General features: G+C 40.1%; 1 protein-coding gene across 1 annotated transcript; it reads right to left on the minus strand.

The window, feature by feature from the left end:
• Window positions 1-628: 628 nt before the first annotated feature.
• On the minus strand, window positions 629-6,052 carry ccdc177.L (coiled-coil domain containing 177 L homeolog). The gene is made up of 2 exons (XM_018231159.2): window positions 5,971-6,052; window positions 629-3,162 (listed from the first exon to the last, which is right to left on the minus strand). Exon 2 carries the CDS (start codon window positions 3,158-3,160, stop codon window positions 1,133-1,135), a length of 2,028 nt encoding a protein of 675 aa, XP_018086648.1. The 5' UTR covers window positions 3,161-3,162; window positions 5,971-6,052; the 3' UTR covers window positions 629-1,132.
• Window positions 6,053-18,663: the final 12,611 nt, after the last annotated feature.

Raw genomic sequence — 18,663 nt, forward strand, 5'->3', positions numbered from 1 at the left:
TTACAGAGCATTTGTTTTTTGATGTGGTCAGTGACGCTCATTTGAAAGCTGGATGGAGTCAGAAGAAGAAAAAGAAGGCAAACAATTCAAAAACTATATTAAAAAAAAGAAATAATGTAGACCAATTGAAAAGTTGCTTAGTTTTGGCCATTCTCTAATATACTAAAAGTTAACTTAAAGCTGAACCACCCCTTCAATTGAATTTATTTCCAAATTACCTATAGACCTCAATGGAGTTTTTACATGACAAACCATGAGATTTTGTTTTAATCTAATTGAATCTGGTCCAATAATTTCCTCCACACAGATACAGAAACCTAATCATGAAGTATAGTCAAAATAGGGTGCTTAGTGTTTAAAAAACATATCCACATACATTAGGAACAAATCAATTCATATATTTTCCTAAATTTATACAGGTATGGGATCCATTATCCAGAAAGCTCTGAATTACGGAAAGGCCGTCTCCCATAGACTTCATTTTATCCAAATAATCCAAATTTTTCAAAATGACTTGATTTTTCACTTTAATAATAAAACTGTACCTTGTACTTGATCCCAACTAAGATATAATTAATCCTCATTGGAAGCAAAACCAGCCTATTAGGTTTATTTAATGTTTAGTAGACTTAAGACATAAAGATCCAAATTATGGAAAGATCCGTTATCGGGAAAACCCCAGGTCCCAAGCATTCTGTACCAGCTTAGGGGGTTGTAAAATATCAGAAATATAACAGATGTGATTTTCAGAGATGTCCCTGAATATGAAATATCCTGCACTGATTTGGAGATTTGGACAGGACACCTCTAGTTCTCAGTGGCAGAAAACATAGGCAGTTTTACAGGTAATAACAATCAGCATTGCTGAGGCTCAGTTGGACACGGCCAATTTCATACCAAGTTTCCCCTGATTCTGTCCTGTAAGATATTGTTGAGGTTTCAATTTTACACACTTGGCTTGGTAAATGTACCAGAACCAATCAGATATTTTGGGCTTTTTGCACTTAGCAAGTTTCCTTTTACCACGTAATAGTTAAACCATTTATAAGTGCATAGCAGATTTTTGCAGTCTAGTAAGACAATTGACATTGTGCCTGGCATAGCTGTATTTTTCTTAATACCCTGTTGTCCTTCATTTTTTGTTAATGTGAGCATAGAATTCAGCTTCGAGGGCCATCTTATCAAAAGTTCTAGTATTTGTTTCAGCTCGCACTTTCTCTCGGATATTAAAAGACGCCCTTGCGACTGAGCGTGCATTGTCAAGCACAGACTGCCTTTCCCTGGATATCAGATCACTTCTTTCCAGCTTTTTTTCTATTGATTCCAGTAGCTCCTTTCTTTTCATGTCCTCATTCTTCTGAACTCTTTGTCGGTTCTCTCTCTGTATCTTTTCTTTCTCCAGTCGGCACTCTATGGCTTTCTTTGCCTTGTGCTGTACCACTTCCTCAGCAACTTGAGCAGCATGCTGCAGTCTCTTTTCAGCAAGTCTTGCCTTTTCCTTCAAATGCTCTTGACGCTCTCGCTCTTGCTTCTCTGCTGCTTGCTTAGCCCGTAGGATTTGCAATTCTTCTCTCTGACCCCTCTCCTTCAGCTCTTGGTGTCTTTTCTCAAGTAGTTGTTCTACATTCTCTTGGGCCCTTTGAAGATTTTTCTGAAGGGTCTTCCTGAGTTCCTCATTTTCAGACTCTTTCTTCTGGGAGAGATCATGTACCATAGCCTGGTGTTTCATCTTCTCAGCTTTGTTCTGAAGGCTTTTGCTTATCTGCAGTTGTTCTTCCTTATCTTTCTTTTTGTGCTCGGCTGTAAGTAACTTATCCTGGAATAAACGTCCTTGCTCCTTTTTTTCCTCTTTTGGCTTGCTTTGTTTAACTTCTGTTTGTGTGCTCACCAGCTTCTCCCTTTTTACCTTTTTTTCCTCTAGTAGGGGACTTTTACTTTTTGTCAGTGACTCTGTATTCATCTCTCCAACAGAATTTCTGTTTTGTCTAATCTTCATATGACTCTCCCAAAACGTTTGTCCATGTACCAGGGCCTTCTGCCTTTCCTTTTCCTCTTGCTCCTTTCTGAGTTCAGAGTTCTTCCTTTGTATGTCCCACTGAAGGTGAGCCCAGTACCTTTGCTCCTTCCTGATATTCTCCTCCTGGTGCTTGGCAATCATAATTGCTGCTATCTTCTTGTCTCTCTGAGGCAACTCTTGGACACCCCTCTTCTTCACCTCCTTAACCATTTTCTCTACCTTCTTGGTTGTCTGTGGTGAGTGGCTTAGATCTCCCAGACTAAAGCTCCGACCCATCAGTGAGTCGACAGTGTCTAGTGTCCTAGACCTCTGAATGAACTGCACAGCTCTGTCCCTCCCATCCCCACTACCAGAGGAGGTTGTAGACTCAGAGGAAGTTTTTGCAGAAACTCCACCTCTCGCCTTCTGCAAGGAATCCAGAGACTGACTTTTAGTTTTGGGGGGAACAGAGTAGGTTGGTTTCCTGGAAACAGTGCACTCTCTGTTTTGAAGGTCATTACATGCTGATGGTTCATACTTCTGGATGTTCCTAGACACTTTTGAGCGATGTTTATGTGGCCCCTTAAAAGTGGGTTGCTTAGTTCTCTGAGATCCTTGGGACAAAGGAGGGTTTTTCACCATCTGGCGAATCTGGTTGGTGGTTGGTGGCTCATTATTTTGTTGTTCTACAGATTTTGGAAGATCATGATTTTGTGCAGCTGTTGAAGAATGAGGTTCTGCTCTAGATGGAGCATTTGAGCTGGAAGGTGATCCCAGGCTGCTGCTTGTCACTAAAGGTAGGATTCTTCTCTTTTCTTGACGTATAATCCGTTCTCTTTCTTCCCTGCACATCTGCAACTTTCTCTGACGCTCTATTTCATATACCTCACAAAGACCTTTTGCCACCCGCATGGATCTTCCTGGTGCTTCACGTACCAGATCAGATAGACTTCTAGACAGAATTTCCACTGGTTTTACCATACAGCGAGCACAGGCTTCTAGTGATCGTGGACTGGTCAAAACATATCGGCTTCCCTCTGCTTCAGAGGACTCAAAGTTATAAAGGTCCAAGTGCAACATAGGTGAGTGCTCTCTCTGTCGGGCAGTTGCCCCTCCTGTGGCTTCTTCTCCTCCTGGATCATCTGTAGACTCAGCCATGATCATTCCTATCAGAAAAAAAATATTTTTCAGATTGCATATTTTGTGTCTGAATAAAAGTAGCTATACGACTGATCTATTTCCTGAAATAGAGACTAAACATACACATTTTTGGCATCCACAATCTAATGACTTTTCCATTAAAGGACATGTAAACCTCCTCCACAAAATTTTAATCAGTGGGCAGCCTCTTAAAATCTTTAGATAACTGCCACTCTGGTTGTCAACAGTATCGCCCTTTATCACTTAGAAAGCTTTCTCCTCCTCTAACCCACTCTGCCCCTCCCTCAGGAATTTACTTTGGCTGTTGACTTATGAGCATGCTCAGTTCTTCTCAGCTTAGATTACTAAACACACCCTCCAGTCTAACAGCCAATGAAGAGTTAGCATTACTGGTTCCCATAGAAAATCTGCTCTAGCTGTCTGATCCTATTTTATTTCTCTTAACCACCTCTCCTGAGCTCAGCTTAAACAATAACAGTGCTCAACCACAGCATAACTTTTTATCAAAGTATGTCGTGCCTGTGTAAACCTGCATTCTGCATTGCATGAACTTTACAGCATACATGTCCTGTTTGCAGATGTCAATGTTACTGAAGATGTGTCAGAGGGAAAATGGGCACTGGGAGAAGGCTGCTATTTGTTTTAGGAAAATGTAATGGTGCTGGCAAATGGAGAGGGTATATGCAGTACAAATGATGGGGCTTGGGTGGGGAAGATATGATCAACTTTTATACATGGTAGGAAAATGTAGGCTTTACATGTCCTTTAAAAGCCTAGAGAGACAAACGTACTAGTTTGAAACCTAGAGCAGGGATCCCAGACCTTTTTTACCCATAATACAAATTCAAATGTAAAGAAAGTTGGAGAGCAGCACAAGCCTGCAAAAAGTTCCTGGGGTGCGAAATATGGGCTGTGATTGACTATTGGTAGCCCCTATGTGAACTGGAAGCCTAAAGAAGGCTCTGTTTGGCAGTACACATGTTTTTTAGCAACTAAAGCTTGCTTGTAAACCAGTGATTCAAAAATAAGCACCTGCTTTAAGGCCAGTGAGAGCAATATAAAAAGGGTTGGTGAGCAACTCACGAGCCACTGGTTGGGGATCACTGCATTAGAGGGATGGATTTCAGATTGCTTATAAGGACAGTATTGGAAGTCTTCCTTCATAGACAACACAGGAGTTTGAGCTTCAGGCAGAAAGTCCTAAACAAAGTATAACAACCTGTCAACCTGACTATATCCTCAGTGCTCTTTAGTTATACCCAGAGATCAGGAAGCTGAGGACACTGCAAGAAGACTGAAGTCCCAATCTCAGGGGAAACAATTAAGGTAACTAACAAATATATGTCATTGAACAAAGGCCACAGGCAGATGAATATGATAAGACTTGGGATCACCCCCATTGCAGCATCCAAAGGTATTGGTGTCTTTTTCATATTAGATGAATAAGATTTATTATTTTCACAAGATGGTTAAGTTGCTGGCTCCCTGTGGCCCTTTAAAAGTAAGATAACATCCACCATGACTTTGAGTCATGGTGTACTCTTCAGGGCTAGAGAAATGGTGGAGCCAGGACAGTTTTCCCTGTGAATTCTACATTAAAGGGCTGGTTGATCTTTGACAGTTAACTTTTAGAACATAATATAATTGCTAATTGCTAATGGCTAATGGCTTAGTAACTTTTCAATTGACTTTCATTTATTTAATTTGCACAGTTTTTTAATTATTTGTCTTTTCCTTCTGACTCTTTCCAGCTTTCAAATGGGGTTACTGACCCCATCTAAAATACAAATGGCGACAGATTTGTTGTCATTGCTACTCATCTTAGTTATTGCTAAAGTAATTGGACCCTAGCAATGTTGAGATTGCAAACTGGAGAGCTGCTGAATAAAAAGCTGAATTACTAAAAAAACCCACAAATAATGAAAAATTAGAAATCAGAATATCACACTTTACATCATACTAAAAGTTAATGTAAAGATGAACAACCCCTTTAAATAATAAAGCTAACATCACAGTATTTATTATTATTTTTTATTAACATGTATTTATATAGCGCCAACATATTGCTTAGCACTGTAAGTAGAAAGCAAGACAGATAAAGTAGAAGTATACAGCTGCTAAATAGCAAGTGACCATGTAAACACAAAGGTGGAGGTGTAAACACAGTGCAGCCTACATCAAGAATGACAATCTCGTGGAGACTCGGCTTTTATGAACTGCAACTCCCAGAATCCCTCATGCTTAAAGAGGGTGGTGCTGGTAGCTGTAGTTCACAACATCTGGGAGGCAAGGAATCTGATATGCCTAGAGAGAATTGTAGCCTAAACCAGCTTGAGATGTATGTTCTCCTCTCCCTTTTCTCCCCCTGTGTCCTCAATCCTAACCCAATTACATAGCTTAGCCATCTGCTGAATATATCTACATTCAGGGCTGTATGTTAGAGATTGACTCCTGGTCTATGAGAACAGGGAAAATCTACCTCTATAACATCACTACATAAGCAGATATTATATTAGAATAAATGGCCTTGATTCAATGCACAGCAGAATATACAGCCGGGTTTCTGTCCTCACAAATGCAAGTAATGAATGCAGAGTAACCTGACAGGACACAAGAGCGAGTGCATAGAAATTGGATGCTTTACAGTCCACTCTGTCCTAGAATGAGAATATAATGGGGACTCTGCTAAAAATGTCATCACATAAAAGTATGGAGTGTGTATATCATCCTGGGAATATTATATATACATACATATATCTATATATATACATATATGCTTGATTTCCTGATGTAATGAATCATTGATCACTTACCAGCCTCAGCCAAGGCTTCAGGGCGTGTGTATGAGCCGGAGATTTCAGCACCAAGCTAGCGGAGAGCGGCCAGATATCAGAGGGAGTGGGGAAGTGCAGAGAAGAGCCGAAATCAGAGGGCGGGAATACCATAAACGGAACAGCCAGAGATCAGAGGGAGGGAGACAATAAGCGGAAAAGCCAGAAATCAAGGAATGGATTTTGCTTCCAGCGAAAAGGAATCTCACAGTGGGGAGAATGGAAATAAAAAAGAATAGCCACAGAATAGGAGGAGGGACTGTGAGGAGGTGATTTCCATAACTAAATATCATCAGGAGGAGCATTCATGATTAGAATTGCTAGGGAGGTAGTGGCAGTTGATAAAGTACAGGCAGTTGGGGGTTAGACATCACCCCTGAGATTACAGTGACACAGCAGGTAACAGATGTAACATGTGATATGTTCATTTGTCTGTTTGTTACAAGGACTCCAGGCTTTTGGATTTATTAAACAGTCTGGAAAGATTTCATATAAAGTGATCTTTGTCAATATCAATATTAAAGGGATATTAACATGGATGGTTGCTAATGTTTCAGCATGTTCTGCAGATGTGAAGGAGAGCTGCCATGATAGATATCTCCAACAGTGCCATATCCTTATTAAATGGAAATTTCTCACAGGATGCACATTCTGCCCTTCTGTATGTGCTTTATCTTTGCTCAGGATAAATATGCCCGGCTCTGATGAGTCCATGGGGTTCTTCTTATATCAAAGCTGCAGGAATCAGAAACAAAAAGAGAAAAAGTCATCCACATTCATTGGAAGATATGGGGGTTATGTAATAACAGGTGCACAGGTTGCCTCATGTCTTGCCACACACAGAGTAACCAGGCAAATGTTTGATTTCGAATAGCTCATCCATAAAAAGGGAAAGAAATGCAATAATTGAAATTGCCGGTGGTAAAACCCACATGTCGCAAAGTCATCCAAATCTTCCTTGAGAGGCAACTTTGGGCAAAATCAGAAAAACAAAACGGCCTTAGGTTTTGCAACAAGCAATTCCAATTATTTCTGGGGTGAAATATTTTTGAGAGATTTGTTGCTCGCAGTAGCGCAAATTTATTGTGGGCAACAAAATCACCCCGTTGGCCATTACACTCAGGGTAAAATATGGAGGGAACACATACCTTCTCTAGATATATGAAATCTCAGTCTGAATGTCTGCTGTTTATTCCGAATGAGTGAAATTTGGAATAAACACTTGTTTTCTATATATTTTTGGAATTAAAGCAGTATGACTTATAAAACAAAGTTTTTACAAACATGTACATTTGTAAATGGATATGAGGAGCTGTGACCGAATTTTAAACCACATTTCTAAAACACAGCTATGATTTTTTGTATAATAGTATGTTCTAGCATTCTTCTCTTTTATAAAAAAAACATAGACAAGAGATTTGGATCTGCTGTAATTTAATTTCTGCTTGTACATACGCTATACTAAGTACTCCCATCAAGGTGTGATTCTGACTGAGCATATCTATACTAGGAAAGCAGTAAATCTTATCTTATCTTATCTTTGCAACTCCTCCCCATGATGTACTTTCCCCTTTCTGACCGTGTTCTCTGTTAGGCTGTTTATAGTTGTTATGTTTATTAAGATAAAAAATAATAATGTTGATATCAGTAACACACAATGGGGATAATATAATAAAAAGGAGCATAGTTTTCTGCAGGGCTAGTCACCTATAGCAACAAATCAACAGCATTTACTGGTCTCCTGTATGGGTTACTAGACCTGGACAAATGTTGTGCCTTGTATTACATGCCCCTGCATGTTCATGTCTTAACATGTCTTGCAAAAGTATCCTGTACTTTCTCTGCAGTATAAAAGGCTTCCCCCTGCCAAGCCTATGGGTCTTCTGGACGCTCCATTAGAGGGTATTGGGCAGGGATCTAGAGGGTGACCTCTGTTGGACAAGCTCTTGCGAATATGGAACATAGGTGCAAAATAAACTTTATATACACATATATGATCTACGTATATGCTTAATTGCTAATAAGCAATTTATTAAGGCTAATGTCACCAGGCTGTTTCTTAGCCTCCATATAAACACAGGTAAAGAAAAAGTCTTTTACAGCCTTAAGTTGGCCATAGATGTAAAGATTTTTAAAAGATCCAATCGTTATCTTGAGACCACGATTATCTCGAAATGATTGTTTAAATGTACGATGTGACCATCACCTAAAAAGAATATTTCAGGCAATATTGCCAGCAAACTGAAGAGTAGCTGCCTGCTTGGCCCTGCAAACATAGATAGATTGCACTGGGACTGATAAAGATTTTTGCTTAAACCCCCCCCCCGAAAAATTGATTTCCCTACACAAGCCAGACTGTGACTTAAAAAAAAGGAGCGAGGAGCCTAAACTTCCTTTTCTGTAGATACAAATGCCTTTATTGGACCACTGGCAGGACCTGGATAAGCAACGTTTCAGCGTTTCAAGCTTGAAAAAAGGCTCTGTGTCGCCTGAAACGTTGCTTATCCAGGTCCTGCCAATGTTCTTATAAAGGCATTTTTATCTACAGAAAAGATTTGTGGTGCTGCACTTCAATCAATATTTGTGAGAGGATTGGAAGGTGGCCAATCAGGGTACGTGCACCAGGACCCACAAATTGAAAAAGTTTGGGAGCTGATTCTACCAAGTAAGCATGGGTTGAAATACAACTCCAATCACATGGTTTCTTCATTCACTCACTCTCTCTATATGCTTTCAGATCTGTTATCTATTATTTCTGGTGAATTCTGCAACCTGGAGTAAACAAGGACGTCTGACATGGAGAAATCAGTAGTAAAGCTGGCCATAGACTCAAAGATCCGCTCGTGTGGTGACATCGCCAAAAGAGGGGATCTTTCCCCGATATGCCACTAACGGCATGGCTATATTGGGGGTAATTCGAACATTCGGCCGTATGGCCGAACGATCGAATTACGATACGCCAAGGGGCTCCGACGGGTCGGTTGGTTTAAAATCAAACCTTCCCGATCGATATCGTGGCAAGATATCGATCAGGAAGACCCGTCAGAAGCCCCCATACACGGGCAGATAAGCTGTTAAATTTGTCCAAACGACCGATATCGGCAGCTTTATCTGCCCGTGTATGACCACCTTAAATAAAGATACTTAGGGATGGGAGGGGCTTGTCACAAAAGTACCTGTTGAGGTAAGCTCCACTGTGAAAAAAACCACTAAGTAAAGTGTGATCATTAAAACCTTTTGGAGGATTAATTCTGCAGAACAACGGTGTCTATGATACCCTTGGTCAGGCTTAAGGCCAATAGAGGTCAAGTGATGTCAGACAGAAACACATGTTGGTTAAGGCAGGTGTCCTGCTTCCAATAGCCAGCAGCACTATATTTCATAAAAGGGATAATACTAATCTGTCACTACTTACCTTTCTCTGGTTTCTTTTCCTGCTTGCAGTCCTGTCTCACTGCTCACACAGGCTACTACATTGGGGCAAAACACCACAAATGCATGGCAGAACAGCTGAAGACATGTGTGTGGCAATAGAACCCCAAAATTAAATGGGGACTGATCAGAGGGCTCTCTCTTATCTGGCATAGATACACCGTTCAAGGGAAAAGTGAGCTAAAAGAGGACTTTCTGTTGGATTTTAGTTGAACTTTATAAAAAAGGGCCACCTTAGAAACCTCTATATTTACAGCTCTGCTCTATATTAAGTGCCAAATGTATTTAAAACTTACGACCCTCTTCCAACTCATGAACAATAGTGGCGGGAGAGAGTATCTCCTCAAACAAAGTGATTCCCAGGCTCCCTGGTAGATATAAGAACAGCACTCAATAGTAAAAAGCCAGGTCACATTGCGACTCCTTCTGTTACATTGAGTAGGAGAAACAACAGCCTGCCAGAAAGCAGTTCCGTAGTGCACCACAGGCTCTTTCTGAAAGCACATGACCAGGCAAAATGACCTAAGATGGCTGCCTACACACCAATATTACAACTAAAAAAATATATACTTGTTGGTTCAGGAATTAAATATTACATGGTAGTTAATTATTTGCAATGTAAACAGTGTAATGTATACCGTAAATAAAAACGACACAATAAAAATCATGACAGAATTCCTTTAAATGCTGTTCAAAAAGCTACATTTCTAAAGAATGCATGGTAACTGCCTTTTCCTGGTTGTGTGGGCAGGGGTTTTCCTTGCAGAACTGGATTCCTTAATAAGTATGCAAATAACACATTTTTAAGAACTTGTTTTTCAGAAATGATTAACCTTTGTCTTCCAAATAATAGGTTACAGTCCAAAAGTGAGAGTGTTTACTGCTGTGAGATAGTGCTGTATACGGCAGGCATAAAACATGACAGCATACACCTACACGGCATTGAGAACAAACGCTGCTTTGTAACCACACATCTCATAGCAACATGTATATATCAGAGGAAGGAAAAAACATTTTCAAACAAACACAAAACTTAATTTTCCCTTTGTGATATCCATGTCAACATTTGCAGTAACTTTTCACTGCTGACCCATGACATGTATTATATCTGCGTTTTGGCAAATTGATAGTTATATAATGTTTATTTTCATATTTAAAGGGACAAGAAAAGCTGAGGTTGATGTTAAATTTATTCCTAAGGCAAGTGCTACTCTGCACCTGTCCAGGGTATTTCTAAAGCTCCGCATAGACGCAACGATTCTTCTTGCCGAACGACTGATTTTAGCGAAGTCCGACCAATCCTTCGAAATTATCGTGCGGTTAGTGAGATTCGAACGATTGATCATCTTACGATTTTTAGGCCGACATCTGTCAGGAAATTGATCGGCCAGGTTAAAAAATCTTTGTCGGTCCCAGTGCAATCTATCTATGTTTGCAGGGCCAAGCAGGCAGCTCCCCTTTGTTTTCCTGGCAAATTGGTCTTTTTAGTTGATGGTCAATTCGTACGATCATTCCGAGAAAATCGTGGTCTCACGATGACGATCGGATATTTAAAAAATCTCAACATCTATGGCCAACATCTAACTTCACCTTCTAATAAGTCTGCCCATAAGTCTAGGGTGGGATGGCAGGGATCTGCGGGCAAGATGGTGGCACTACTTTAGAAATCTCCCAGGAAATAAACAATTGAAGCAATAAAAGTTACTGCCCATATACTGCCACCCTCTTTGACCTTTAAAGGGGAACTTTAGCGAAAATGAAAATTTAATATAAGCTTCATCATACTAAATTATGCAGCTTTCTAAAAATAATCAGTTAAAAAATGTTGTACCTTTTCTGAAATGGTCACATACCTCTCTCAGCTTCTGTCTCTCTTCATTCTCTCTCCATGCAGGAGTAGGGTGTCAGATTTTCAATGACAGATTCAACATATCTTTTAGGGGGGCTCCCTTTCATAACCGATGTATTCAAGCTAATTCAAATAACAGACTAAAGCACAAACAAGATCTAACTAAATAACTGGAACAAGATTTATGGTGATTTTATACAGTGAGCTCTAATAAAATCTTCTATGCAAAATGAGCCCCCCGCCAAAGCCTGTATTAGACTTACTGTAACTGTCAATCAAAATCAGACTCCCAACTCCTGCATGAAGACAGAATGAAGAGAAACAGATGGTGAGAGGAGGAGAGTGAATAGTAACTTGATTATTTTAGAAACAGGTCATCATTTTTAATGAATTCCATTTAGAAAATGTCTTAGTTTAGTATGATGAATCTTATATGAAATTTTTGTTTTTGCGATAGTTCCCCTTTTTTATGCATGATGCCTGGTCAACAATTACCCTAGGTCAATTTTAAACATTAACTGCATAATATACTGTATAAACAGGAGAAATGTTGGCTCCAGGTCAAATAACACAGACAGGTTTGTTTAGTAGCTCAATAAATAACGGCTGCTTGTTGCTGACTGCTAGATCTGCTACAAAGTGTGACCTTTTTTTGTACATTTCCCTGTAAGGCTGGTATAGCAGCAGTTGAAAGCTGGTGGAGGCCTGCTCTGATACAAATGCTGCAATCATTACTATTATTTTAAGCCATGTTCAGTTGAAAGATCCCTTTGTTCTGATAATGTCTGGGAATCATGGGCGTAACTATTAGCAGAAGCAGACCCAGTGGCTGCAAGGGGCCAGGAGATAAAGGGTCCCCATGAGCCCTTAATTTATATATAATTTAAATATATACTGGTAACACAAGTCAACCTCTAGACATTTTTGGGTCCTGAAAAATAATTTGCTGTGGAGTCCAGTAATATCTAGTTACGTCACTGCTGGGAATAGTGTTTGTATACCTGTCAGAATGATAAACCATGTTTTAGCACAAAATGTGTGGACTAAATTGTATTTATAAGTTGCAGTTTTTGCCAACAAAGTTAAACAAAACTTTAGAAAAACAATGCCATGCCCACACTTTCTATGAGGCAAAGTGAAAGTACTGAACACCCTTCCAGTGCCAAATGAATACATCCCCTGGAGCTAACAATAAACAGGACAGGAATGTACATGCCCCTCCTACTTGTTACTCAGCATTGTTGTCAGGCAAGAAAAGTGTTTCCTGCACATGCACATATACAGTATATATATATACAATATATATATATATATATATATATATATATATATATATATATATATATATATATATACCCACACACAAGAGCCATGAATATCCCTTAGTTTATATCCTTATAAACGGTGCTTAGGTGAAAGATGTCATTGGTTATAATCGGAGCTTAGTGATGTCATTTCTGTTACATGACTCACTGAAACCTGTGTATTATAATTAATTTTATTATTAACATCTATTTTTAAAGCACCAACATATTGTGCAGTAAAATAAATGTGTTTATACAAAGAAATCACATGAATTACATACCTAGAACATACAGCGTTACATACATAACAACCAGTACCGGTACAAAAGGTGAGGAAGGCCCTGTGCCGAAGAGCTTGCAATCTAAAGCGGAAGGGAAAGAGACACAAGATGTGGGAGTGGGCAGGATCAGTGGGCAGGTATTGCATTTGGTAGCTATATGATGAGAGAGTGAATAAGAATTTTGGCGGCATCTTGGGTGATAAATGATTGTATATTGTATATGTTCCTTAGGTGAAAGTGACATAATTTAATAAGTGACTGAACATGAGGAGTGAAGGAAATGGCAGAATCTAGGATAACCCCAAGGCACCGGGCCTGGAATTGTTAACTACAATAGATACTTTAATAAATAAAGTACCCCCTGTTGCAAAATATGAGGATATCAGACGTCACCTCTGAGTTCCATGACCTGTATAAAAATACTCAGGCTTCAGCCTTGTGTTTTTATATGGCTATGGAACTTCTCGGTCAGCAGTGGGCACTAGGTATGTACCCCTAGTTCGAGCACTTCTCATTGTCTACCTCCCTTATAGTGATGTGCAGATCAAGAAAAGCTCGACCTGTACTCGAGCCCGCCCGACCTGTGCCCGTACCTGGCTTCAAATTTTCAGTTATAGAACTGCCAATGATGTCACAAAAGGGGAGGAGCAGGCAGGCACGTGCCTATAAAACCAGAAGCCGGAGAGCAGGCGGGGAGAGCAGACAGAAGAACTAAATTTGAACCAACCCACAACCTACAAACAGCGCAGCGAGGTCGGCCTGAACATGAATTTATTGTTATTGCTACTTTTTATTATAAAGTCAATAACAATTCCACATTTACACTGATCCGCTTGTTGAAGCGTCGGGTGCACAGCTGTGTTCCTCTCTGCAAAGGAGAGTATCACAATATAATAATAAATCCAGCACCACTCCGATAAGTGAATCAAATATTTATTCGTGCCACTAGCAAAGCGACGTTTCGGGCTGTTCCAGCCCTTTATCAAGCCAAGTGAACTGTGTAACAAGCATGCCTAAATGTGTAGTTTAAGGGGAGAGGTTACAACTTGGTTCCCACCTCCCAATTCTGGGACACAATTCCCAGCAGCCTCAGTGAAAAATAGTAGTCTCAGTAAAATCCATTGTAGTGGTCTCAGTGAAATATATGGATTCAACCCTATATTTGGACATTTGTTACACAATTCACTCTGTATATCATGCTAAAAGTTAACTCAAAAGGTGAACAACCGCTGGTAGCTATACTCTATGCAGTCTCTGAAGTTAACTTTCATTGTTTTGTTGTTTTGCACAAGCAAGAAAGCTAGACTACAAGGCAGATTTATCAAGGGTCGAATTTCGAATTTGAAAAACCGAAATTAAATCAATTAAATCAAATTAAAGTTTTTTTTTTTGCTGAATAGGTCTGAATAGGCCTGATCGAATTCGAATCGCACAAATCCAATCAATAGCGCATTCGAATCGTACGATTCAAAGTTTTGCCCAAAAAAAGTCCACCAATTGACTTCTAGGAGGTCCGCCATAGGCTAAAACAGTAATTTGGCAGGTTTTAGTGCACAAAAATTAGCTAAATTTTTTTAATTCGAATTTTCACTTCGTCCTTTCATAAATCTGCCCCTACGTTTCCAAATGTGTCCAAGCAACAGTTTATCCAACATTAAATTCCAAATATGAAGTATTAATATGAAGTTGGTCCCAAATTGTTTCTCCCTTTTGCTGCTATACAATTATTTTCTCTTCTGGGAAGGCCTCCCAGTTGTTGGAAAATGCAGCCACAAGTGCATTCATGAGGTCATGGGGCATTGTTGTCAGAGATTAGGCCGGGGCCATTGGAGATGCCCACTTCACTTTTAATTTAGTTTCAATAAACGCTATTTTTTACGTTATGTTTGTGGCCCTGTGGATTTCCTAGAGTGCCTGGAGCCTTCATTGTATGTATTGCTAGAGATCAGGTCTGGCTCACACTTGGCCTTCTACTTCAGTGCAGAAGTTCAATTAGATTAAGGTCAGGGCTCTGTGCAGGTCAATCAAGTTCTTCAACTCCCGTGTCAACAAACATATTCTCATGTACTTGCATGGGGGCAGTATTGTTCTAAAAAAAAGCCCCAAATTGTTGCCAGAGATCAGGAAACACAGAATTATCAGGAAAGCCTTTGATAATGTTATGGTTGGCTTGTTTCACTAGAACAGGGGTCCTAGCGCAAACCTTGAATAATAGCCCCAAACCATTATCTGTCCACCAAACTGAACTAGACCCAGAGGATACCAAGTGAAGTGAGTCTGGCATTACTCAATGATATAAGCAATTTCTAAAAACTAAATGGCATGTAAAACTGACCCGCTGCAGCTTGATTGAGCAAACACAGGTGGGGATCAGAGATACAGTATCAACTTACAGGTACCTATGACGGAGGAAGAGTTCAGGGACAAATTACAGCAAGAGGAATCTGACACACAGCTCCTAGGTGTACGACAGAATGTTTGCAAGTTACAACAGGACATTCTGCAACTGAAACTGAAGAAATATAACAGATACACAGAATACAGGTATACGCTTAGAAGACAACAAGAAAAACATTAACATATTTGATAAAGCACGAAAAAGATTTAGTTGATACAAACAGGGACCTATGACCTACTTAGCTGAACTGAAGCTTTCCTCTTCTTCATCCTCAAAGAAATTTTAGATCTGCTACAAATAAGAAAATACACAGGGGCAAACCAAGCCCAACCTCCGGGACTCACAAATCTGAAGGACAAAAAATAGTCACTCAGGTAAATAATATGTTCAGTTTATCTGCTTATCTACTAATCCACTGGCAGTTAGGTTTTACTCCAACATGTACTAACAACCACTTTTTATTTTCTCCTGATTTTTATCAATGTCTCCCAAACTGATCATTATGAATGTAGATTTGGTTACTCCCAAATGTGAGGAGCTCTGATACATTCTTTGTGATAAGGTGAAGGGGAATGATTTATTATTACATGGGTAGAGAACAGGTAAAACAAGGTTTAAAAAAAGTTACTTCTTTATCTTAGTAGCAATTCTTTGCCTTTTTAGGGGGGCTGATGGCATTTTAAAAAACAAAAAAACACTTGCCTAGTAGCCTACATACAAAATCATAAATATTTCTGCAAACCCAAGGTTGTGTAATGAGTGCTAATATGGCCCCTGCATGAATACCTACTTGAATTATTTTAAAGGTACATTTTATTTTTCTTATCTATGAATGCTCATCCTTCAGTGAACAATATACACTATGTAGAGGTTCTGTTTTTATACTTGACAAGTACTGCAGAAAAGCTCCAATAATGTTTGCAGTATTTGGATAAGGTATACCCTACTATCAAATCTTAAAGGCACATGTTCATATTATAAATGAATTGTAAAAACACCCATTAAAATAATAATACAATTTCTATACCAAATGATTTTTGTATATGACATTTATAAAACACTAGAAATAAGCTGCTTAAAAATGTGTTGCCCCTAGCCCACCACCCTTTGCCAACCAGTCCCACTGTGCTGCTATCATCTATAAACCTGTGGCTTACTTTCCCCTCTCTGACATCACAGGAGGGTGTGGGGTTGATAAATCATGGTGGCAACAAAGGCACAGGTCACCTCACCAAGGTTTGGAACAAGGTCAAGAACATCACTGCTAGAAATTCTGGGAAAGGGTGATTTGTCATTGAGTAAACAAAAGGACTGTTAATGTGTGGGTCACCTGAAACCCACAAGTCAACAGCCACACATGATTTGAGAGTTTCAGGTGGGTTGAGGCCAAACTTTTCCTTACACCCACCCTACTCGCAACCTTATAACACCCTGCTTCCATCTCCAGCTGCATGTATTTATAGGTGCATGTCTGCTTCCTTCATAACATCAGAGCTGGCCGGGTCGGACGCAGGTGGCGCGGGTTGGGAGTGGTCAGGTTTGTCGACCCATAGAGCACTGCTATAGACCCATATGCAAAGTTTTCACCCCCCAGCATGGCCGCAGTGCAGTCACACCCTGAACCTCCCTGGTAGTTCTGTTGCAGGTCCAGACTGGAACTCTATAGATTATAGCATATGTAGGGTTGCCACCTGGCCGGTATTTTACCGGCCTGGCCGGTAAAAATGATTTTTGATCCCAATGTTATTAATATGGAAAAAAAGATAAATATATAGGAAGGCCGGTATTTTTTTCCAGAAAACCCTAAGCATATGCTAAATGGCTGTTGTGAGATGCCATAGCCAGTTACTGTTTCTCTTTGGGCTTCTGTGTACTTGATATGGCAGGCAGGGCCGCCATCAGGGGGGGACAGGGGGGACAAGCGTACCGGGCCCGGGCATGAAGGGGGGCCCGGCAGCGCTGCATTTTTTTGAAGATCCGGGCCCCCCTTACGAGCGCCCGAGCTGTACGTCTTGCCTCTTCAGTGCCGAATGCGGAAGTGCCGAAAAGCCGAAGCCGATGCGACGAAAAGACCCGAAGTCACGGAAAAAGCCGAAGTCCCGAAGTCACGAAGCGCCGAAAAGACCCGAAGTCACGAAAACAGCCGAAGCCGAAGTCCTGAAGCAGCGCAAAGACCCGAAGTCACGAAAACAGCCGAAGCCGAAGTCCTGAAGCGGTGAAAAGACCCGAAGTCACGAAAGGAGGCGAAGTTGAAGTACTGAAGCCATGAGTTCAATTCTACTGAACACCAGTTTGTGTTTTTTTTTTTTTTAATCCCCTGGCCACCAATGTATTATTTTAATATTCTATAGGCCCCTGCCACCAATCTTTTTTTTAAAACTTTTGTTTTTGGGGCCCCAATTTTTTTTTTAACTCGTAAGGGGCCCCTTGCCACCATTGTTTTTTTTGGGGGTTTTTTTTTAAAAAAAAAATTAATTTTCTTTTTGGTGGCCCCAAATTTTTTTAACTTGTAAGGGGGCCCCTGCCACCAGTTTTTTTTTTTTTTCAAAAAAAATTTATTTTTTTTTAAATTTTTTTTGGGGCCCCAATTTGTTTTTAACTTGTAAGGGGGCCCCTGCCACCATTTTTTTTTTTCAAAAAAATTTTTTTTTCTCCAAATTTTTTTTTTGGGGCCCCAATTTGTTTTTAACTTATAAGGGGGCCCCTGCCGCCAATGTTTTTTTTTTTTTCAAAAAAAAATTAATTTTTTTTCAAATTTTTTTTGGGGCCCCAATTTGTTTTTAACTTATAAGGGGGCCCCTGCCGCCAATGTTTTTTTTTTTTTTCAAAAAAAAATTAATTTTTTTTTGGGGCCCCAATTTGTTTTTAACTTAGAAGGGGGCCCCTGCCACCAATGTTTGTTTATTTTTTAGTTTTTTTTACATTTTTTTTTGTTGGGGCCCCAAGTTTTTTTTAACAGGGGGCCCCTGCCACCAATGTTTTTAAAAAAAAAAAAATTTTAATTTTTTTTTTTTTGGGGCCCCAATTTTTTTTATAAGGGGGCCCTGACCATCAATAGCTTTTTACAACTTGTGTGGGGGGGGGGGGTTACTTTTTTAGCGCTGATGTCTGTGTGGTCTTTTAACTGCGATGTGGGCGGGATATGGGGCGGAGCTTGGTCGTCAGTGTGGGCGGGGCCCAGGGGGCCCCAAAAATTTTGTTGTACGGGGCCCTGTGATTTCTAATGGTGGCCCTGATGGCAGGGTCTGCTTTGAATCTCAGTTGGTGATGTGACCAGCGTGGGGGGGGGGAGGTAATGACGAAGTGTATCCACCACACACCAATGACCCTCTAAAGGAGTAATCTGTAGGTAGGGTTGCCACCTGACCGGTATTTACGGCCTAGCTGGTAAAAATGATGGTTGATCCCAAT

This window comes from Xenopus laevis, chromosome 8L (genome assembly GCF_017654675.1).
Source record: "Xenopus laevis strain J_2021 chromosome 8L, Xenopus_laevis_v10.1, whole genome shotgun sequence".
In the NCBI taxonomy this organism is placed as follows: Eukaryota; Metazoa; Chordata; class Amphibia; order Anura; family Pipidae; genus Xenopus; species Xenopus laevis.

Excerpts from the sequence above, each read along its gene's own strand:
- ccdc177.L (XM_018231159.2), bottom strand. The coding sequence starts at position 3,160 with ATGATCATGGCTGAGTCTACAGATGATCCAGGAGGAGAAGAAGCCACA.